Here is a 24421-nt window from a genome sequence, read left to right as displayed (position 1 = left end):
AAAAGGTTGCTGCATAAGATAAAGATGCATGGCATTAAGGGTAAAGTAGTAGCATGGATAGAGGATTGGTTAATTAGTAGAAAGCAAAGAAAGGGGATTAATGGGTGTTTCTCTGGGTGGCAATCAGTAGCTAGTGATGTCCCTCAGGGATCAGTGTTTGTCCCACAATTGTTCACAATTTACATAGATGATTTGGAGTTGGGGACCAAGTGCAATGTGTTCAAGTTTGCAGACGATACTAAGATGAGTGGTAAAGCAAAAAGTGCAGAGACTACTGGAAGTCTGCAGAGGGATTTGGATAGTTTAAGTGACTGGGCTAAGGTCTGGCAGATGGAATACAATATTGACAAATGTGAGGTTGTCCATTCTGGGAGGAATAACAGCAAAAGGGATTATTATTTAAATGATAAAATATTAAAACATGCTGCTGTGCAGAGAGACCTGGGTGTCCTTGTGCATGAGTCGCAAAATGTTGGTTTGCAGGTGCAACAGGTGATTAAGAAGGCGAATGGAGTTTTGTCCTTCATTGCTAGAGGGATGGAGTTTAAGACTAGGGCGGTTATGCTGCAACTGTATGTGGTGTTAGTGAGGCCACATCTGAAGTATTCTGTTCAGCTTCGGTCTCCTTACCTGAGAAAGGACGTACTGGCGCTGGAGGGTGGGCAGAGGAGATTCACTAGATTAATACCAGAGCTGAGGGGGGTGGTTTATGAGGAGAGATTCAGTAGACTGGGACTGTACTCGTTGGAATTTAGAAGGATGCGGGGGAGATCTTATAGAATAATAGAGTATAATTTTCATAACCAGAATTGTCTTTGGGCAGAGGTATAACTGGCATTTTTAAATTTGCACCTCTGAATACTGCACCTCGAAACAAAATTTAACAACTGGTTTATAAAGCCTTCCTGATCTCCTCATGGTTCATAAAACTGAGCAAGTTTATTAATAGCCTGTGTTTTCAATGTACATTCCTGGTTAATGATCTTTTCATCACGAGCTTTCATGTTGGTTCAGTCTTGCACCGTCTCTTGATTAAATCCAGTTGCAATTTTTCTCAAAAGTCTCCATGAACTCTTGGAAATAGGCAAATCAGTCATAACCATTGTTGTAGAAGAGATTTTGGTGACTTTGGGTCTTCGCACATAATGGAACAATCTTCACAAGATTGTGACCTCTATCCTTGTGACATCAGTGCTTTCCATTCCCACTGAAATTAGTTTCTTGGAATGAGTTCTCAGTCCTGCTGTTGCCTTTACTCAGTAAGCAGTTGCAATATGGATTATCTTTTTGCAATTATAACATTTTCCATTTCTGCACCAACATGCCTGTGCCATGTAGTTACCGTTCCAGCAGTAACAAGTTGTAATTACCAGCCTCTTCTAACCGGGTTTCCCTACTTTGGGCAAAATGGGAGCCTTGTTGGTAGAAACAATATTAGTCACTTACATGGGAAGAAATTCACAAGCATCCTTTGATGCAATCTCCAGAGTAAAAATTATTTTTCACCCACCTCAAATGTAACATTTTGCACGCTTAGTAATTTTAGTGGGATTAATTCATCCACCAATCCAAACATACATCTGTCTCGTGGGGTGAGATATTCCGCACAGCCCCCAACCCCCAGTCTTACCGCTATCGATGGGTTCTTCTGTTCATACACTCTGCCGCTCGGGAACCTATGACGGGAGGGTCATCATCAGCGGGGGCGGGAACGGAAGATCCCACCGGGAGGAACAGCTGGAAAAGTTTTGGCTGTTTATGTATCAAAGTTGTAAAGTAATGAATAATGAATTCTTAAATGCCACAATGTACCCAGAAACTGTTTTGCTGTTTTTCTGGTTCCAAATTTGTCACTTTCCGCTGTCTCCAATAGGATTGAAATGGTCCTCCAATTTGGTGATAATTATTTTGAGTAACATATTTTTTGCAGACGGCACTAAGTTGGATGGCAATGTGTGCGGTGAGGAGGATGCAAAGAGTCTGCGGGGTGACTTGGACAGGCTGGCTGAGTGGGCAAATTCTTGGCAAATGCAATATAATGTGGGTAAATGTGAGATTATCCGCTTTGGTGGCAAAAACAGGAAGGCAGATTATTATCTGAATGGTGGCAGTTTAGGAAAAGGGGAACTGTAACGAGACCTGGTTGGCATGCAGGTACAGCAGGTAGTGAGGAAAGCTAATGGCATGTTGTCTTTCATAGCGAGAGGATTTGAGTATAAGAATAGGGATGTCTTGCTGCAGTTAATCAGGTGAGGTCACACCTTGACAGTGTGTGCAGTTATGGTCGTCTAGTTTGAGGATGGACATTCTTGCAATTGAGGGTGTGCAGCGAAGGTTCACCAGACTAATTCCCAGGATGGCAGGACTGACACATGAAGAAAGACTGGATCGACAGGGCTTGTACTCACTGGAGTTTAGAAGAAAGAGAGGGGATCTCATAGAAACATATAAAATCCTGATGGAACTGGACACGCTAGATGCGGAAAAAATGTTCCCGATGTTGGGGATGTCCAGAACTAAGGGTCACAGCCGAAGAATAAGAGGTAAGCCATTCAGGACAGAGCTGACAAAGAACTTCTTCTCTCAGAGAACTGTGAACTTATGGAATTCTCTACCATGGAAAGCTGTTGGGGTCAGCTCGTTACATACATTCAAGAGGAAGCTGGACATGGCCCTTGTGGCTAAAGGAATCAAGGGGTAAGGAGAGAAAGCAGGAGTGGGATACTGAATTTGCATGATCAGCATTGATCATATTGAATGTTGGTGCAGGCTCGAAGGGCCGAATGGCCTATTCCTGCACCAATTTCCTATGTTTCTATGTCTTGCTGGGAGCAAGAAGGTCTGTTAACACGCCATATACTTCTAGGTCAATCTCTGTGAACAAAACAGTTTTCTTGTGCTCAAAAATTGCCATATTCGGAGTCTAGACTTCCATTTTTACCTTTGAGTTCAATGTTATTAACTCTGGAAAAACCTGTCCGTTCTTTCAATGTATGAATTGAATGGCTCTCGGGCTTGCTCATTTATTCCTAACATTTTGATGTATCCTGGGATGCAGCCACGTTGTCCCGTTTTCAATGCAACAGTGGCACAGTACACTGTGGCTGTCATAACAGTGATACAGAGAATTTGTCCTCGTCAGAACAAACTCGCCCTAAGCCAGTGTAGTTGGTATTTGAATACGTTGGACACTAGGACCCAGCGGCAGCCCTTCGATTGATTGTAGCTACATACTGTGAGGAACATTGGGGCTCAGCACAATCCAGTTGAAATCTCCACCATTTGAACAGATAGGTCTCCGGAAGCCAGCTGACCTTTTTCAACACAGTCCCTACTGCCAATGTTTTTGTATTTTGATTGCCATCTCCTGCTAAAATCTGTTGCAACCAAGGTGGCAATTTCATGTGTTTGATGACATTGTTGTGCACTGTGCATGCTCATAACATATGAATGTATTCTAGTGTCCTGTAATTAAGCTATTAGGTTTCAAAATCTGCTGTTTTAGCGCACACAATGCTGACTTTTGAACTTGCATTGCTGCAGTCTTTCTGTATTTAATTATGAATCACAGATGATCTATTGTATCTCGCGTCTGAAACAGAAAGAACAGGACCAGCATCATGCCCCCAATTTCCAAGAATGGTGCTAATCATTTCCTCTAATCTGTGCAGGCCACAAACAAGTCAGTCCCTTTAAATGACAGCATGTATGCAGGGCGAGAAACAATTTAAAAGAGCCACCACTTAAAGAAATCATCTGCACTTTACTGTGGTAGGGGAGAAAACCTGATAGCAGGGATTCAAACTTGGAGTTTGAAGAAAGATGGGAATGGATTTGTGAGGCGGCAACCTGTTCAAGGACTTGGAGGAGAAAGGGGAGGTTGGAGATTTGATTGTAGTTTGCAAAGACAGATAAAGGTCAAGGGTTGTTTTCTTGAGGCAAGGGCTGATGGCTGCAAAATTCAAAGACAGAAAGTCAACACCTGAAGATAGAACTGTTAACAAATATCGGCTAACATGGGGGCCAGGAGGGGGAAGTGGATGATCAATTTAATGGGAATAGGATTGAGGGAACAGGAGTTGGGACTCATGGACAAAATGCCCTCAGAGAAGGAATGAGGGGGTCAGGCAATTAAGAGGCATTGAAGGAAGTTTGGCCAGGTTAGCTCGTGGGCGGGAGGAATGAGGCAGAGGCAGTTAGTGGGATTGTCTCCTCGTAGTGTTTAGATAGTTGAGATTTTGAAAGTGCAGTTCCTCATGAATTGGAGATAACTTTTTTCAGGGAAGGATAAAGAAGGAGGTAAGACTGGGGCATGGAAGGGGAATGTGGTGATGAGTGATACATGGAAGTGATCATAGATGGCCTTCTCTGTGATTGAAAATATGAGAATAGTAAGGCCATGTGAGATGGCAAGATCAAGTGGGCACCAGGAATGTGAGTTGGGGAGTTTACATGGAGGGAGCGATTTAGGGAGTAGAAGAGGGAAGTGAACTCCAAAGGGAAGAGAACATGATGAGTTGAGATGAACTCTCCAAAGTTGAGAGGTTTCAGGGAAGAGGCTGGGGAAGAAAAGCAGTGAAGAAATCTCCATGGTAAATTGTTTTTTTCAACTGGGAGGCTAGGATAGAACAAAGATTTTGAAGGCGGGGTGGAACACTATGAGATACTCAAAGGAGGGGAGCAAGCCAGAGAGGTTGGGGGTCAGGCCAAGTTGTGTACTTGTGATGAGTGCCACACTGTCAAAAGCGCTTCTGATATATATTTATTTTCCCTCAACCAAGGATTCCTTCCTACCCCACCATGGTTGATGCGGCTTATGACCAACTGTATCCTAACTATTTCATGCAGTTCTGCTCTCGCCTCTTCTCTCTTGCAGAACGACCATCAGGTCTGTCATCGTTTCATCTTCCAACCTACCAAGTTCCTTATTCAACAGATCATCTTCTGTCATTTCCACCACTACCAATGTGATGTACCCACCAAGCACATCTTCAAGTCCCCTTCATTTCAGTATTCCAAAAAGTCTGTTCTATCTGCAACATCCTGGACCATTCCTTAATCAACCACAAAGGTCCTATTCTCGTCCCACAGCACCTCCACATACAGTGGCCAGCAAGTTCTGGCATTGAACTCAAACCCAGAGTTCCTTGTCCAGCGCTAGGGGCGGTACTACTATACCACAAGACGCCTCCTCATGAAAGTGCAATAATGCAACACATGCCCTTTTACCTCCTCTATCTTCACCATCCAAGATGCCAAACAATCCTACCAGGTGAAATAGTAATTTACATATACTTCTTTTTAATGAAAATATTATATTTGCTGTTCTCAATGCAGTCTACTCAACATTGGGGAGACCACAAGCATGACCCTAATCTTGCAGTGTCTGTCCTTTTAATTCTCCACCTTGCTCTCAAACTGACCTTTCTGTCCTCAGCCGACTACACTATTTAAAAAAAAAAATTTCCAATTCAGGGGCAATTTAGCATGGCCAATCCAACTATCCTGCACATCTTAGGGTTATGGGGATGAGACCCACGCAGACACTAGGAGAATGTGCAAACTCCACACGGACAATGACCCGGGGCCGGGATCGAACCCGGGTCCTCGGCGCGATGAGGAAGCAGTGCTAACAGCTGCGTCACCATGCCGCCCGATTGCACTATTCTGCTGAAGATCATGCAAGCTCGAGGAACAGCACCTCACTTTTTGATTAGGCACATTGAAACCTTCCAGACTCAGCAGTGGAGTCCAATAATTTCAGACCATTTTATTCCCTTTTGCACATTTCGGTCTTTTTTTTTCCTGTTTCTGCTTTTGGATGGCAGCTGTTTATTATTCTACCAATCACACCTCCTCTGGACACATCTTTTGTATCATTCCTTGTCCTATTGCCAGTCCATTTGGATCTGAATCACCAATTATTTTTTCATGACCTTCCCTTTGCTCCTTTTCCACTCTCCCCTCTTCCATTTGCTTCCTTTTCTAATTTTGACCAGTTCTAAGGTAAGGTCATCAACCTTGAAACATTGCCTCTGTTCCCTCTCCAAAATGATGCCTGGCCTACTGAATGTTTCCAGTCCAATTTACCTGGGACAGATAGGGTCTCACCCTACTGAACTACTCCAACCAAGTGTTTTTACTCTAGTTTGCTCTTTGTCCTTAACCATAGCTAAACTTAACCTTTGTAGCTGTTCTTCTACTTGCAGTCAATCCACTTGACCCACCTATTTCCCAGAACCAGATCCAGAAATGCCTTCTTATGAAATTGGAAACATACTAATCTGTTGGAACACTGGTCAGAAACTCTTTCCCCTCTCTGCCGCTTTTCATTATTAATTACCACGGTCTATGTTAGGATAATTATAGTTTTTGTACCACTATGTAATTTCCCAGCAAGTTTTCTCCTCAGTATATTTCCCACAAGTTGGTGGTCTTTGGAATACATTCAGTAATGTAATGGTACCGTTATTGTTTCTTAACTCTAATCAAATAGATTCTCTTCTTAGTCCTTCCAAGAAATCCCCTCTCTCCAGGACTGTAATATTCTTCTTAATACTGACGTCAGTCCTATATTTCCTTCCCTAATACGTAGTGCTTAGCCCTGTCATTTTTGGAGGCAGGTCTCCGTTAACATCACAACATCATATTTCCATTTAGCTGTTTGCGCCTATCTTATTTACCAGGCTTTGTGCATTAATGTACATGACCTCTCAGTTCAAGGATGCCAGCATTGGAGTGGCTGGACTTTTGTTAAGGCAATACTTCTGGCAGAGAAGCTCATCTTTTTTCTATTCAATGGGAAAAAACATGCCTTTCTAGCCCCAGAAGCATACAGCATTTTGTGGCCACCTTATTGTTTCTATTCATCAGTTGAAGGCATCAGTGGTTTGTTGAATTCACCTGGATGATGGTACAAGTTGACTTGTGGAAACTTTTCCAATCTGCTTTTCTGAAATTCCATTCTGGTTCTGGTGTTGATGTGATGACAGGAAGTTCAATGCCAGTGCTGATGATTGAGAGCAGTGTTGATTCCTAGGAGAATAGAAAGATAGAATTTTTTCGTGCAGAAGAAGGCCATTCGGAGAAATCTTCAAGAACAGTTCTGGATGCAATAATTGGTATCCTTGGTTATCTTGAGGTCTGGATTACAGTTTCTCTGCGGCTTGATGAATTGCAAGTATCTCGATCTTTGGCATTAGAAAAGAGGAATTTATTCTCAAGTGGAGAACAATTGATTCTCCATTATAGTTGACGTTTTCATAGCTCCACATTGTGTGGTTGCTATTCCAGTCTCTGAGATGGATGGATTTGTATTGACTAGGAGGGAACGGTAGATCAGACCATTGTACAAGTGGTAGTTTGTAGACATTAGAAATTGTTAGTTCTCCTATGAATAATGCTGTGGTAAAACACCAGCTGTACTGGTATGCTTAAGTTTACTTCAAGTGGAGGCAGTGGCATAGGGGTATTGTCACTGGTTTAGTAAACTAAAGACCCAGAGTGTACAGAACTGCAGATGGTGAAATTTGAATTCAATAAAAATCTGGAATTAGTCTAATAATGACCATGAAACCATTGTTGATTGTCTTAAAAAATCATCTGGTTCACTAATGTCCTTTGGGGAAGGAAATCTGCCATCCTTACCTGGTCTGGCCTACATGTGACTCCAGACCTACAGCAATGTGGTTGACTCTTCACTGCCCCCTCATGGGCAATTTGGGATGGGCAATAAATGCTGGCACAACTGCAGTGCCCATGTCTCAGGAGCAAATTAAAAAAAAATTTTGATGCATTGAGGAGGATGCGGAGATGCTTCAGTGTGATTTGGACAAGTTAAGTGACTTGGTAAATGCATGGCAGTTGCAGTATAATTTGGATAAATGAGAGGTTATCTACTTTGATAGTGTAAACAAGAAACTTGGTTATTACCTGAATGGCTATAGATTGAGAGAAGGGAATGTGCAACGAAACCCGAGTGTCCTTGTACACCAATCGTACACCTTGTACAACAATGTAAGCATGCAGATCCAGCATGCAGTGAAGAAGACAAATAGCATGTTGGCCTTCATAGCAAGAGAATTTGTGTAGAGGAGCACGGATGTGTTGCTGCAGTTATACGGGGCTTTGGTGAGACCACACCTGGATTATTGTACGCAATTTTGGTCTCATTATCTGAATTACAGAGGAGTGCAGCAAAGGTTTGCCAGACTGATTCCTGGGATGGTGAGACTGACGTATGAGGAGAGTTTGAGTCGGTTAGCATTATATCCGCTGGAGTTCAGAAAAATGAGGTGGGATCTCACTGAAATCTGTAAAATACTAACAGGACTAGACAGGGCTGATGCAGGAAGGATGTTCCTGATAGTGGGGGGAATCCAGAACCAGGGGTCACAGTGTAAGGATATGGGCAAATCATTTAGGATTGAGGTGAGAAGAAATTTCTTCATCCAGAGTGGTAAGTCTGTGGAATTCTCTGCCATAGTTCAAAACATTGTATGTTTTCAAGAAGGAGTTAGATATAGCTCTTGGGGCTAAAGGGATCAAAGGATATGGAAAGTTGGAATAAGTTACTGAGTTGGCTGATCAGCCATGATCATAATAATGGCGGAAAAAGCGCAAAGGTTTCAATGGCCTCCTCCTGTTCTTATTTTCTGTTTCCCCAAATCCAGAGTACCGTTCAGGTAGTTTGTTGTTTTGTTTTAATAATCTTTAATAATGATCACAAGTAGGCTTACATTAACAGTGCAATGAAGTTACCGTGAAAATCCTCTGGTCGCCACACTCCTGTTTGGGTACACTGAAGGAGAATTCAGAAAGTCCAAATTACCTAACAGCACGTCTTTTGGGACTTGTGGGATGAAATCGGAACACCCGGAGGAAACCCACACAGACATGGGGAGACGTGCAGACCTCGCACAGACAGCGACCCAAGCTGGGAATCGAACCTGGGACCCTGTCGCTGTGAAGCAACAGTGCTAACCACTGTGCTACCTTCCCTACCTTTTGCACCAAAATGTTGATATATTCATTGGTTACTGTTTAGAATCTTGGAAAGTTTCATGCATTACATCCAAAAACACAAAAGAATTGCAAAAGTTTTCAAGATGGACAATGATTCAAGGACTTATGCTTTTAGTTATGAAGAGACATTCATAACTGGGGTTGTTTCAGAGAAAATAAGACGGACATGTTTCCCACATCTTTAAAATCCGATGCATGGATTTCAGAGATACAAATAAGTTATTTAGCCTGCACTTTGAGAATTAAACTAGTAAATACCAAGATAAATTTAACCACCGTTGGTCAAGATTTGAAATTGAAAGAGACTCTCTTCCCCTAGAAAAACTGGATATGTGCATTAATTCATTCCTTTTGTCTCTTTCATGAAGTACTTTGGGACATGTTCTACGCTAAAAGAATAATAAAAAGGCAAATTGTTGTTGGATCACTTGGGCAAAGCAATTAATATTATGCTGGTCAAACTTTTTTTTAAAAGAGCTTGACTAATACTTGCTAAGTGGGGTGATCGAAGGTTAAAAGAGTACAAATGGTTGGACATTATTAAATGCTGTGCAGAATAAAATGAACCCAGACATACTAAGACCATGAAAGTATAATCGCAAGGTCTGCAAGCAGTTTAGAATGTATAGTCTAGCTATCAGAATAATGTTCTACATAATTGATGCGTATTTGGAGAGCCGGAATACCTTTCCAGAGGAAATCAGTCCATTATTGAATGAATTATACGAAGTTAGTGGAAGGCTACTGTTTGATGGACATTACTGAATTTTTTGTTTTGACACGTCAAAACACATAAAAAATTCCTGTTTTTTTCTCTTTGACAAGGCAAATCAAATCCTTTAAGTTTTAGAGTACTTTTCAGGTAATGAGAAGATTTTTAATCTTCCGCACACATGAGTACGGCCTCAACCGGGACCTTGGATTTATGTCGCATTACATTCATCCCCCACCATCTGGCCTGGGCCTGCGAAATCCTACCAACTGTCCTGGTTTGAGACAATTCACACCTCTTTAACCTGGGATTACCCCTTTCTCTGGATCTGTAAAGACTTAATTACCTGCAAATGCTCGCATTCAAAGCATTGTCTTGCATCTTTGACATTGTCTATATGTATGTTTCTGGAACATACCTCTTCATTCACCTGAGGAAGGAGCAGAACTCCAAAGGCTAGTTGTTGTGTTATGCTTCTTCTTGTAGCATAAACTGCTTCCTTGATGTATGCTCTGACAAAGGAAAGTTCAGACTTGGAGATAGGTTTAACACATTTATTGAACAGTTAACAATTCTCCTACTTGAGTTTGACTCTCTTGCTAATCTTGCTGTAGTAACTCAGTCTAACTAGCCAGCCTGCTCTAAGCCACGCGGTGGGTGTGATGCTTCCGATCTGCCCCTGTCCTTCTCTCTGAATGTCGCCTGTGGAAAGAGAAAGAGCATGTGTGCCCTGTCCTTTTATATGGGATGCCCCCTTGTGGTAGTGTCGCCTCTGGGTGTCTTGACTGCCCATTAGTCATGTCTTATTCTATGTGTTCATTAGCTGTATGTCTGCATGTCATGATGTCTCTGGTGCTCCCTCTAGTGTTTACTTAGTTGTAGTGTATTTACATTAACCCCTTGTGTATTTACAGTGATGCATATCACCACACTAGTGATTTGAAACAAACCTGTTGGACTTTAACCTGGTGTTGTAAGACTTCTTATTGTGCTCACGCCAGTCCAACGCCGGCATCTCCACATCAAGCCAGTACTTAACCTGCAAGCAAGGTTAAGGCTAAGCAGCAAGTACATTAAAGGGCAGCACGGTAGCACAAGTGGCTAGCACTGTGGCTTCACAGCGCCGGGTCCCAGGTTCGATTCCCCGCTGGGTCACTTGTCTGTGCGGAGTCTGCACGTTCTCCCTGTGTCTGCGTGGGTTTCCTCCAGGTGCTCCGGTTTCCTCCCACATTCCAAAGATGTGCATGTTCAGTGGATTGGCCGTGCTAAATTGCCCTTAGTGTCCAAAATAATTAGGAGGGGTTATTGGGTTACGGGGATAGGGTGGAAATGAGGGCTTATGTGGGTCAGTGTAGACTTGATGGGCCGAATGGCCTCCTTCTGTACTGTATGTTCTATGTTCTTAACCCCACAAAATGAATGGTTGAACCTGAAAGACAAAAGTCAAGTAAATTTACCTTTCTAATTTACCAAATATGAGAGAAATGGAACAAATGAAAAAAATTTAATTAAAAAGAACCGGGAAGAACAAAGATCAAAATAGGAATAACATTTTAGATGTTATCAGATTATTGGATAATAAAGCCAAACTTTCAAATAAATTTGATAGTGTATTTCAGAGCTTATATCAGTAGTGCAGCATAGGCCGTGAAAACCTAAAAAGAATCGGATATGCGGGGAACACACAAATCATTGAAGCTTTAAGGGTTACATACTTTTTAATAACGATTATGCCTCTTTTATGTGGCTGAACAAAATCATTACAATTTAACTCTCAACCCGAGCAAATATCACACTTTCAAAACAAGGAACTTAATTGATATCGCTCGACTCTTTGAGATTTTTCACCAAAAGCTTTCTGGCCGAAGATACAGTAAACATTCAGCTATGTAGCTTTTTGTGTACAATTTTACCCCTAATGCAATTTCTTTCTCGTTTGAATCTGGAATATAATGTGCTTCATAGAAATCTGTGGGCCTCACAGGGCATATTTCCATATTCTCAAATTCTGCTGACTGTTGAAAGTGCTAGCAAGAACAGAAGTAATGTGGGTGTGTGGGCTGTGGCACATTATACTTGTAAAGATGTCACTATTTACAGTGAGACTGGAAAGTAATCCATTGAACCCAGCAGTATTTATTCTTCACTAATTTAACGTACATTGTTATAAAAATAATTCTATCGATGTATTTTAGAAAATTCTAAGTCTGTTACAGTATTAAAATGTGCAAATACGTTAAAGAGGCAGTGGACCACACAGGTTGTAATAGCTAATTTGCTAATGAATTTGATAAAAGCAAAGCAGGTTGGTTGCCTCCCTGATCTATACATTTAAGACCATGTCTTCTAGTATTTCAAGAAAGCAGTCATCGGAAAAAGTGTGTTCATAATAATAAATAAGTGTTATATGCTGTAAAACTTTTAACAGGTTTTGATTTTTTTTTTATCCTTTAATATCTTTTCAGTATGCTCCGATGCTATGAAATTGATCTGTGAATTAGACACTCCTGTGTTAGAATATTGAACTAAATTATTCTTGTTTATTTAATTGAATGAATACAGATGAAAAAGACCTTTCCATGATAATTTACTCCTTTATTCAGAAAGACCTTGGCCGGGATTCTCCCTTACCCGGCGGGGCGGGGGGTCCCGGCGTACCGGAGTGGCGAGAACCACACCAGCGTCAGGCCTCCCCAAAGGTGCGGAATTCTCCACATCTTTAGGGGCTAGGCCCGTGCCGGAGTGCCTCCCGCTCCGCCGACCGACGCGAACGGCTTTTGCCGCCCCGCCAACTGACGCGAACGGCTGGCCGAAAGGCCTTCGCCGGTCGGCGTGAGTCCGCGCATGCGCCGGAGTGTCAGCGGCCGCTGCGTCACCCCGGCGCATGCGCGGTGGAGGGGGTCTCTCTTGCCTCCGCCATGGTGGAGGCCGTGGTGGCGGCGGAAGAAAAAGAGTGCCCCCACCGCACAGGCCCGCCCGCCAATCGGTGGGCCCCGATCGCGGTCCAGGCACCCCCCAGGGTCAGAACGTCCTGTGTCCCCCCCCCAGGACCACCAGGCCCGCTCGCGCCGCCTGCTCCCTCCGGCACCCGAGGTGGCTTAAACCACGCCGGTGGGAGAGGCCTGACAGCGGCGGGACTTTGGCCCATCGCGGGCCGGAGAATCGCCACCAGGGGCTCGCTGATCGGCGCGGCGCAATTCCTGCCCCCGCCGATTCCCGGGTGGCGGAGAATTCCGGCCACAGCGGGGGAGGGATTTACGCCGGCCCCAGGCGATTCCCCGACCCTGCGCGGGGGGGGGGGGGGGGGGGGGGTCGGAGAATTCCGCCCCCTATAATCTCAAAATCATGGCATCCAAATGTTTCTTAATGATTGCACTGTCTTTTGCATTCACTACCCTAATCAGATGTTCATTTCATAGGTTAATGTCGGTGAAAAATGTCCCTTTACTGGTGTCACCTTGCCCTACTTTCTATCTGAATTAACATTTTAGATCTACCTTTTCCATACTTATTACTATCTAAGGTCACCTCTGTGTCACCAACTTTCCAGACAGAAACTCTGAAGTTGTTCGAGTCTCGTAACAACCTTCTGACACCCAGGACCAAGCGCATGGTTCTCTGCATTTCCTTCAGCACTTGAATGTCTCGTGTGTGCCTCAGTGGCATGAATTGAATGCAGTACTGAAGATGAGATCTCGTCAAATCTAATGTGGTTCACATTTTCTGCAAACCAGAATGCAGATTAAGCATAACCTTTTCCAACTTTAGCCTCATGAGAACTCCCAACATCAATCCCCAAGGCGCCCAACTCAGCATTTTGCTCAGCAGCAAAAGCAAGTTCCAGTTATCAAGCACCTTTAACATAGAGCAATCTTGCACGATGCTTCACAAAAAATACTACAACAAAACTAGATGAAAAGGTTTCAGCAAATGGCTGAAGTCGCAGGTCCATATGGAACAAAGGTAGAGATACGCAAGAGTCTAGAAGCCGATAAACTTGAGAGTGCTCGTTATCTGTTTATTATTTAAAGCTTGGAACATTAGGAAATGGGGCATGTGCTTTTTAGTTGCTGCAACGGGAGACAGTGGCATAGTGGTAAAGTCGCTGGACTAGTAATCCAGAGGCCCAGGATAGGCAGCAGTTAGTAAAATTTAAATTCAATTAATAGTAACTCTGGAATTAAAAACCAGCCAAAAGGGTAATGTTTCATGGTGGCCATGAAACTATCGTTGATGGTCTCAAATAAAAAAATCCGGATCACTGCTGTCCTTTGGGGAAGGAAATTTGCCATCCTTAACCTACAAGTGAGTCTCGATCCACAGCAACGTGGTTGACTCTTAAATGCCCTCTGAAATGGTCTAGTAAGCCAAAGGCAACTAGGGGTGGGCAACAAATGCTAGCCATGCCAGTAATGTACACATCTCATGAAAGAATTACAAAAATGGTTGAAATCAAACCACAGGACAGGTGGGTGGAAGAACACGTTCTTTGTTTCTCTGCTGGTATCCTGTATGTACACTAAGAGCCAGGGAGCATGAAAAGCAAATCCATGGGATTGGTGCAGATGAGGGAGCTGGTCCGAGGAATATTTGTCGGGAGATGAGGCACACAAAGGATTGGAAGCATCGGTAGAAGCTTGAGGAGCTGATTCAACACATTCCAGGAAATGTTACCTGAGGGACGCTAAAGGATAACTTTAGCAATGGCCTATGGAAACAAGCTGAAAGAAACAAAGCAGAGATTGATAGGCTGCAAGGAAAAAGGATCAAGAATAACAGAAGCAGATGAAAGCTAAATTAATGTGGAATGAAAAATTCTCGGTAGTGGAGCAGAGAACTAAGGCTGCAGGGGCATAGAGGCAGTCCAGCAGGGAAACTGTTTCAGTAGAAGGATGAAGCTTGAGGATGACTTCTGGTGGTGGCCATGGAGTAGGAGGTCGCACATTTGGTAGCTCCTGCTTGTGATTGAAACTTTTGGATCTTTTCTCCCTTTGTTTGGGAATTTTACTGGATAAATCGTCCCTCTTCAAGAAGGGGGTGAAGTTTGGAATGTTGTATCCAGCACATCTTTGGGTCACATTTGAGGGCCAGGAACTTTATTTTGAATCACCGGACAAAGTTAGGAACTTTATTAAGGACAAAAGGCTAGCAGGGGATTAAGGTCACTAAGGGCAAGGCATTGCGATGGTGATTTGGTCAAAATCACTTCTGTGTTGTTTTGAATATGTCGTGCTCTCTGTCACAAGGTATTATTGTTGTTAGCCCCTTCCTTTTTTCTTTGGTTTTCATTGTGATAAGATGTTTGAGCAGCTACTCAGAAATGTAAAGTTTACTCTGTTCCATTGGAAGTTGGGTGGAGGGATTTTTTTCTACTGTGTGTTTACTGGAGACTGTGATGCTTTGAATATGTAAGTCCAAGAGGGGGGGGGGGGCAGGAGGGAGAACAATGGGGAGATAGGATGTCTGGTGCCATCGGCGGGAGCTACCAGGATAGCTAGGTTAGCTAGCTCATGGAAGCGCAGTGGGGGGTGAGCAGGTGATAAGTTTGATATGGGGCTTGCGTTTCTAGTGCTGTTACTAGGGGGGAGGAAGGGGTGGGGGAGAGCTGCTGCTCTGCTGACAGGGGAGGAACTGTTACTACGGGACAAAAGGGAGTCGAGCACGATGGAGGCCCGAGGAGGCGAGAGACACAAGCTGGCGGCTGGCCTAAGAAGCGCGATGGCTAATCGGAGGGGGGGGGGGGGGGGGGTGTGGGCGGGAAGCCCTCCCGACTATGCTGATTACTTGGAACATCAGAGGGCTAAATGGGCCGGTTAAGAAGGCTCACATTTTCGCACATTTGAGGGATTAAAGGCGGACGTGGCAATGTTACAAGAGACACACCTAAAGGTTATAGACCAGACCAGATTGAGGAAGGGGTGGGTCGGACAGGTATTCCATTCAGGGCTGGACTCTTAAGACCAGGAGGGTTGTGATCCTGATTAACAAACGGGTTGCATTTGAGGCAGGAAGAATTGTGGCAGACGCGGGGGGGGTGCAGGTACATTATGGTGTGTGGGAAGCTTGAGGGGATGCGGGTGGTACTCGTGAATGTATATGCACCAGACTGGGATAATGTGGAATTTATGAGCTGGGTGTTCGGTAAGATCGAGACCTAGAGTCACATAATCTGTTCATGGGGGGAGATTTCAATACAGTCATTGATCCAGGATTGGACCGGTTAAAATCCAGGATGGGGAGGGTGCCAGCCATAGCGAAGGAACTAAAGGCTTTATGGAACAGATGGGGGTTGTAGACCCATGGAGGTTCGGACGGTCAAGAGTGAAGGAGTTTTCTTTTTTCTCCCATGTCCACAAAGTATATTGTTGGATCGACTTTTTTATCCTGACCAGGGCTCTGCTGCCGGGGGTGGTGGATACCGAGTACTCGGCAATCGCGGAGTCGGATCATGCCCCACATTGGCTGTATCTACGGGTTAGTATGGAGAGAGGGCAGCGCCCATCATGGAAGCTGGATGTGGGACTATTAGCAGATGAGGCGGTGTGTGGGGTGGGTGAGCAAGTCCATCCAGAAGTATTTGGAAATAAATGATACAGGGGAAATCTAATAAAAACGACAAATACCCGAATAAAATGTTTTTTTTTAAACAACATGAAGGTTGAGGACATGGTATAGCATAGAAGAGAGTGGAGAAATGAAATTTGCCCAGAAAAAGATAGATTTTGATCCAGGACCCAAAGCAGAGTAAAGTTGAAAGATTAACAATGCATTAAATATTCTGAAGCTCCGGTCAGAAGGTAACAGTATGCAGGGGGGGGGGGGGGGGGGGGGGGGCACACTGGACCGGAATAGCAATTTCTTCAAATCCTGATGTTTTATCCTGAATTGCCAGCACTTCAAACTAACCAGGAGGTTTTGTGTAGAATTTTATCGCGTTTTTATAATCAAATGGTTATGCAAACTGTATTTGATTTCTGTTGTCTTCAGTTTGTCCTGTTCTTGCCAATACTAACAGAAGTAACCGATCTTTGTAAGCTTGGAATTTGGATTGACCATAAGGGTGATTTCCTGTCCTTTTAATTCTGGCACAAAGCCTTACCCGGCAAAGAGTACTTACTTAATTCCACTACTGCTGAGCATGATTATCTAACCATGAAAATTAGTGGTCAAACATCATTTTAAAATTAAATCACTGAGAAATTTTTGATGTGTTCTTTCATGGGTTTGATACCCACGAAAGCACGACATTGGACAATTACACAAAATGTATACAATTGTGAATTTGCTGTCCATACTGCTGCTGTGAGCTGCTTTATTTTTCCTTTCTTCATAAAAATGTACCTGGACAGAGGCCATCAATATAAAATAGTCACCAAGAAATCCAAAAGGGAATTCTGAAGAAACCTTCTTGGCCCAAGTGGTGAGAATGTGAAGGCACTGCCACTGAGAGTGATTAAAGAAAATATTTTTGATGCATTAAGGGGAAACTGGACCAGCATGTGAAGGAGAAAGGGATATAGAGGGCTGCAATGATAGATTTTGATTAAGAAAGTTGGGAGGATTCTTGAGTGAAGTATAAACACCAGCATGAATAGGCTTGTTTCTGTGTGCTACATCCTAATTAATCCTATGCATTTGATGAAGGCTAATTTTTAAGGTTATGGGGAAAAGATAGAGATAGAACAAATATAGACAGCTCTCTCAAGAGACCCAACATAACTGGCCAAACGGCTTCCTTCTGTGATGTTAGATTCTATGATTCAACAACTGTGTCAATAGTAAAACTTCAATGTCATTTTTAAAAATTGTTTTCAGTGTATGCGTGGAATTTGATGCAGCCCACAGGAGAGGGCTGGGAGTTGCTGGGAACCACAGATTCAGGAGGGAAGGTGAGGGGCAGAATGTCCAGTCAAAGATGATGTGAGGGTTTCATCCCGCTGCCACTAGCAGAAGAGCACCCTGCCACGTGAGGAGACTGCCCAGTAAAGGCTGGCGGCCTCCTTGCGGTCTAATCATCACCAGTTTGGCAGCCCTGGTTACGGCGTCTCTGCCACTCCCGCCGGGCTAATGAACATTGTGCAGTCATCAACGAACATCCCCACTGCATCAGTGTCCTGGGGCTGAGATAATTGACTTCCAACAACCACATCCATTTTCTTTTGTGCTAAGTATGACTCCAAACAGGGGAGAGCTTTTCCTCTTATTTGACTTGACTTCAGTTTTGCCTTTCAGGGCTCTTTGACGCCACACTCTGTGAAGTGCTGCCTTGATGTCAAGAGAAGTCATTCTCACATCCCCTCTGGAGTTCAGCTCTCTTGTTCATGTTTGGACACGGCTGTAATGAGATCAGGAGCTGAGTGGCCTTGGCAGAACCTAAACTGAGTGTCACGTGGAGTGTATCGAATTGGCTGAAGACAGGCATTTGCAATACTGGGGACCTCATGAGGAGGCTTAGTTGGATCATCCACTCAGCACTTCTGGATTAAGGTGGCTGAAAATGCTTCAGCCTTGTCTTTTCCACTGATGTGCTGGGCTTTCCCATCATTGACGATGGGGATATCTGTGGAACTTTCTCCTCCTGTTAGTTATTTAATTGTCTACCACCATTCATGGCTGGATGTGGAAGGACTGCTAGATCTGTGTTACATCTATCCCATTTAGAAAATTGATGGTACCAAATGAAAAAATGCAGGGTATCCTCAATGTGAAGATGGAACTTTGTCTCCAGAAGGACCATGCTTTGGTCACTCTTACTGATACTCTCATGGCATCTGCGACAGGTAGATTGTGAGGGACTGGTCAATTGGGTATTTTTCCTCTTGTTGGTTGCTTTATCACCTGTCAAAGATCCAATCTAGCAACTACGTCCTTCAGGACTTGGCCAGCTCGGTCAGTAGTGATGCCACCGAGCCACTCTTGATGATGGGCATTGAATTCTTCACCCAGAGTACATTCTTCACACAGAGTGCCCTTGCCACCCTCGATTCTTCTTCCAAATGGTGTTCCACATGGAGGAGGAGTACTAATTGATCAGCTGAGGGGAGGCGGGTATGTTGGAACTAGCAGGAAATTTCCCTGCCCATGTTTGACCTGATGTCATGAGACCATGTGGTTCAGAGTCAATGTTGAGGACTAACAGGGTAGCTCACTCCCAATTGTGTAACACTGTCACCATCTCTGGTGAGTTTGTTCCGCCAGTGGGATAGGATATACCCAAGGATGATGATTGTGGTGTCTAGGACATTGTAAGGTATAATTTGGTATGACTGTCAGGCTGTTGCTAAACTGTCTGTGGGACAGCTCTCCCATTCTGACACAAGCCACCGATGTTTGTAAGGAGGATTTTGTAGGATCGACAGGGCTGGGTGCTCCGTTGTCATTTCTGCGTTGTAGTGGTTTGATCCAAATGGGTGACTTTGATAAGCCATTTCATAGGGCATTTAAGAGTCAATCACATTGCTGTACATCTAGAGTCACATGCAGGCCAGACCAGGTAAAGACAGCAGATTTCCTTCCCTGAAGGACATTAGTGAATCAGGTGAGTTGTTACAACAATTGACAGTGGTTTTGTGGTTCCCATTAGATGAGTTCTTCAATCCAGATTTATTAATTGAAGTTTAATTCTGCCAGCTGCCATGGTGGGATTTAAATCATTGTCCCCAGAAAATTAGCCTGGGCCTCTGGATTACTCATCCAGTGAGTTGACCATTACCCCATCCCTGTTACATATTACATTAATTAGATTTACTTCATAAAATATATTGAGAGGCCCATTGGGAATTCATAATGTTCACTATATCTGGAAATACTTTCATTAAAATTAAATACACCCAATTAAATAAACCTTCCTACCACCCGAGTTTAAGTGTTTAAGTGATTGGACAACCAGATCATTTGAGCTCGGTGTTTTCTAAACAAAATTTGAAAATATGCATTTTAAGGCAATATTAGCATGTACAGGTCACACTGAAAAGTAAATTGACCAAGCAAAGGGCCAATCGCAGAGCCTCTAAACCTTGAGTTTTGATAATTTGTGAATGTGTGTCACTGTTTTAAACCTGACTACTCATTGTATTATCTGTTATTTCAGCAACAAGAACAGGACCCCACAAACTTGTATATCTCCAATCTGCCACCGTCAGTGGATGAACAAGAACTGGAGAATATGCTGAAGCCGTATGGACAAGTAATCTCCACACGAATACTCAGAGATGCTAATGGCACAAGTCGTGGTGTTGGCTTTGCAAGGTATTGTGTGAAGTTACTTGAATTTTAAATGCTTCATTGACTATTAACATTTTCATCTCAATACAAATTTGTGTTGGGGCCTCACGGTAACAGGGGCCTCACGGTAGCATGGTGGTTAGCATCAATGCTTCACAGCTCCAGGGTCCCAGGTTCGATTCCCGGCTGGGTCACTGTCTGTGTGGAGTCTGCACATCCTCCCTGTGTGTGCGTGGGTTTCCTCCGGGTGCTCCGGTTTCCTCCCACAGTCCAAAGATGTGCGGGTTAGGTGGATTGGCCATGCTAAATTGCCCGTAGTGTAAGGTTAATGGGGGGATTGTTGGGTTACGGGTATACGGGTTACGTGGGTTTAAGTAGGGTGATCATTGCTCGGCACAACATCAAGGACTGAAGGGCCTGTTCTGTGCTGTACTGTTCTAAATTCTAAATTCTAAATGTTAGCTATACTAGATTTTACAACCCCAGAATACACCTAAAAATAGTTTTATTCAATGTAAAAGATTTCTGAATACTTAAGAAAGTATTCTACCTTCAGTCTTCAGACCCCTGCTTTGTCTACGTAAGTACTTACCTTATATAAGAGACAAAATGGAAGCAAGGACATGAACTTTATGAAAATGTCAAAGACATCACGAATCAATTCAGTTATTTTTTGCAATGCTATTATTGAAACATAGGCAGACAGAAAATGTTCTTCAACCTAACTATTTGGACTGAATGTGAACTTGCAGCTCCAAACTGGAAGGACAGAATTGTAATTCAGTATTCTAACTTGCTTTATACCCAATTTCACCATTTTCTGCATTCCCCTCTTCTGGTCTAACTGAATCAGACTTTGTGTTATCACTTTGGGTGCGATTCAACTAAATGGGAACAAAAGACCCATTGTGAGCGGGTTTAGCCACGTGTTTCACGGCGATCACAAGGCCGAGAAATACATGGTTAGAAAATACCACTCGTATTAAATAAGGGGCCTCAGCAGGGAATGGGTGGCCAAGGCCACACATAGCCCCGTTTTCTACACCAAGGAAATCTGCTCATCCGGACTGCTCAGTATAGCACGAGATCAGAACGCATTTTTAAATGGCGTCCCAATCTCCGAGGCTCCCGACATGACCCCAAACCCCCCGCAAATGCACTATGGGAGGGTCCCCGCACCGTCTTCCCTACCCAACACCCGCCCAGGGCACCCCAAGCCCGATCACCAGCATACAGAAAATGATAGCTTGGCACCTTGGCAGTGTCAACCTGCCGCTCTGGAGACCTCGGGCGAGTGCAGTTTAACACTGGTCCCCACAAATGGTGACCAGACTGAACAGCAGTCATGGGGGTTCTCCCAGGGGATTAGAGGCCCCTATATGCGGTGGTGGCCTGGCACTGCTAGTGCCACCTGCGTACCCTGGCAGTGTCAGCCTGGAGGGGGAATGTAAATGAGGGTAGTGCGGTTGATATGGTCTACATGGGCTTTTGGTAAGGTCCCACATGGGAGGCTATGAAGATGGTAAGAGCCCATAGGATCCAGGGCAATGTGGCAAACTTGATCCAAAACTGGCTTGGGGTGGGAGGCAGAATGTGAAGGTTGTTTTCATGACTGGAAACCTGTGTTCAGTGGTGTCCTGCAGGGATCGGTGCTGGGTCCCTTGTTGTTTGTAATGTGCATTAATGATCTGGATGTGAATGTCAGAGGTATGACATTCCCGTACCAGCCTCCCCGGACAGGCGCCGGAATGTGGCGACTAGGGGCTTTTCACAGTAACTTCATTGAAGTCTACTCGTGACAATAAGCAATTTTTTTTTTCATGATAGTAAGTTCACAGATAACAGAAAAATTGGTGGCATGGTAAATAGTGAGGGGCAAGATCTTAGATTACAGGACAATATAGATGGGCTGGTTAGATGGGCAGAAGAGTGGCAAATGGAATTTAACCATGAAAAGTGTGAGCTCCAGAGCGGCATTTTGGGAGAACTAAAAAAGCAAGGGAATATACAATGAATGGTCAGACCCTAGGTAGCACAGAGGATCAAAGACAATTTGGGTATTTGGTTCACAGATCACTGAAGACAGCAGGACAGTTAGATCATAGAATCATAGAATTTATAGTGCAGAAGGAGGCCATTTGGCCCATCAGGTCTGTCCCGGCCCTTGGAAAGAGCACCTTACCTAAGCCCACAACCCCACCCTATCCCCGTACCCCCACCCACCTTTTTGGACACCAAGGGCAACTTAGCATGGCCAATCCACAAAACCTGCACATCTGTGGACCGTGGGAGGAAACTGGAGCACCCGGAGGAAACCCATGTGTGCACGGGGAGAATGTACAGACTTTACACCCACAGTGACCCAAGCCGGAAATCGAACCTGAGACCCTGGAGCTGTGAAGCAACTGTGCTAAACACTGTGCTACCGTATCCTTGATAAGGTGGTTCAGAAGGCCGATGGGATTTTTTGCCTTTATTAACGGAGGAATTGAATACAAGAGCAGGGAGGTTATCATGGAGCTGTATAAAAAGCTGGTTATGCCCCTCATGGTGTACTTGATCTTCACCAAGTGCAAAAATCCTCTCCAGGTGCAGAAATTCCATCAGGTCCCCCAACCACACCAAGGTCTTAGGTGCCACCGGGAACCTCTGCCTAAGCAGAATTTTCCTCAAGGCAATTAGTGAGGCGAAGGCTAGGACATGTGCCCTCGTCCCTGTCTGCAGCACTGGCGAATCCAATACACTAAAATGGCCACCAACGAGCACAGCTCCAGCTGAACGTCCAAAATCCCTGATATTATGTCAAAAACAGGAGACCTAGGAACCAATGAGTTTGGGGCAAGACCAAATCATGTGTGTGTGATTCGCTGGCATCGTGGAACACTGGTCACACCTATCCTCCACCTCCCGAGAAGAACCCACTCATATGCGTCCTGGTCAGGTATGCCCTGTGCACCACCTTGAACTGGATCAGGCTTAACCTCGCACATGAGGAGGTGAGTCCCACAAAATCCCGAAAGACGTGCTTGTTAGGTGAATTTGACATTCTGATTTCTCATTCTGTGTACCCGAACAGGTTCCGTAGCATGACAACTAGGGGATTTTCACAGTAAGATCATTGCTGTATTAATGTAAGCCTACTTGTGACACTAATAAAATTATTACAAGATTATTATTATGAAGTTCACCCTGTGTAGAGCATCACTCCATACTCCCACCTCAAAAGACCACACCTCGCTCACCCACCCACTTCCTCTTTATCTCCTCCAACAATGCGGTGGCACTGTAGCACAGTGGTTAGCACTGTTGTTTCTCCTTGCCAGAGACCCAGGTTCGATTCCCACTTGGGTCACTGTCTGTGCAAAGTCTGCACATTCTCCCCGTGTCTGCGCGGGTTTCCTCCGGGTGCTCCGGTTTCCTCCCACAGTCCAAAGATGTGCGGGTTAAGTGAATTGGTCACACTAAATTATCCCATAGTGTCCAAATGTTAGGGGTTGCTATGTTATGGGAATAGGGAGGGTGCTCTTTCAGGGACTGATGTAGACTTGATGGGCCGAATGGCCTCCTTCTGCACTGTAAATTCTATGAAATCTATGATGCCTGCTCCATTGCCAACATCTGCCCACAGACATCCGAAATCCTACCCTCCCCTAACTCAGCCAAAGTCAGGACCCTGTCCACACACGTACCAAGGGAAATGAAGGAAGTTCCTTGCGTAAATAATTGTGCACCTAATAGTACCTGAATGCATTCCCTCTCGGGAGCTGGAACTTCTCTAACAACTCATCCATCTGGCGAACCTACCCTCCAGAATCATGGGTGAAATTCTCCGGCCCCCCGCAGGGTCGGAGAATCGTCCGGGGCCGCCGAAAATCCCGCCCCCGCTGTGGCAGAAATTCTCCGCCACCCGGGAATTGGCGGGGGCGGGAAACACCACCCACCGATCGGGGAGTCCCCTGCGGCGATTCTCCGGCCCGCGATGGGCTGAAGTCCCGCCGCTGGGAGGTCTCTCCCGCTGCCGTGGTTTGAACAACCTCTGGTGGCGGCGGGATTGGCAGCGCGAGCAGGCCCCCGGGGTCTGGGGGGGCGCGGGGCGATCGGACCCGGGGGGTGCCCCCACGGTGGCCAGGCCCTCGATCGGGGCCCACCGATTGGCGGGCTGGTCAGTGCCGTGGGGGCACTCTTTTTCTTCCGCCGCCGCCACGGCCTCCACCATGGCGGAGGCGGAAGAGAATCCCCCAGCGCGCATGCGCCGGTGGTGACGTCAGCGGCAGCTGACGCACCGGCGCATGTGCGAACCGGCGAAGGCCTTTCGGCCATCCCCGGCACCGGGCGGCGGGCGTCAAAGGCCGTTGTTGCCGGTTTTGGCGCCAGTCGGTGTGGTGCCAACCACTCCGGCGCAGGCCTAGCCCCTCAATGTGAGGGCTTGGCCCCTAAAGGTGCGGATAATGCCGCACCTTT

The 24421-nt window shown here is 44.9% G+C and overlaps 1 protein-coding gene across 5 annotated transcripts in view; it reads left to right on the top strand.

The window, feature by feature from the left end:
• The window catches only part of LOC119961975 (RNA-binding motif, single-stranded-interacting protein 1-like), a 320074-nt gene that overhangs the window by 227016 nt on the left and 68637 nt on the right, over positions 1-24421 (top strand). For all 5 annotated transcript variants that reach the window (XM_038789650.1, XM_038789649.1, XM_038789653.1 and 2 more), the window contains exon 5: positions 19827-19984. In XM_038789650.1, coding sequence (XP_038645578.1) covers positions 19827-19984 — 158 coding nt within the window. The remainder of the gene's footprint in view (positions 1-19826; positions 19985-24421) is intronic.

This window comes from Scyliorhinus canicula, chromosome 2 (assembly GCF_902713615.1).
Source record: "Scyliorhinus canicula chromosome 2, sScyCan1.1, whole genome shotgun sequence".
Lineage (NCBI taxonomy): Eukaryota > Metazoa > Chordata > Chondrichthyes > Carcharhiniformes > Scyliorhinidae > Scyliorhinus > Scyliorhinus canicula.
Note: the sequence above shows the minus strand (reverse complement) of the source record. Positions and strands in the feature narration are given on the sequence as shown.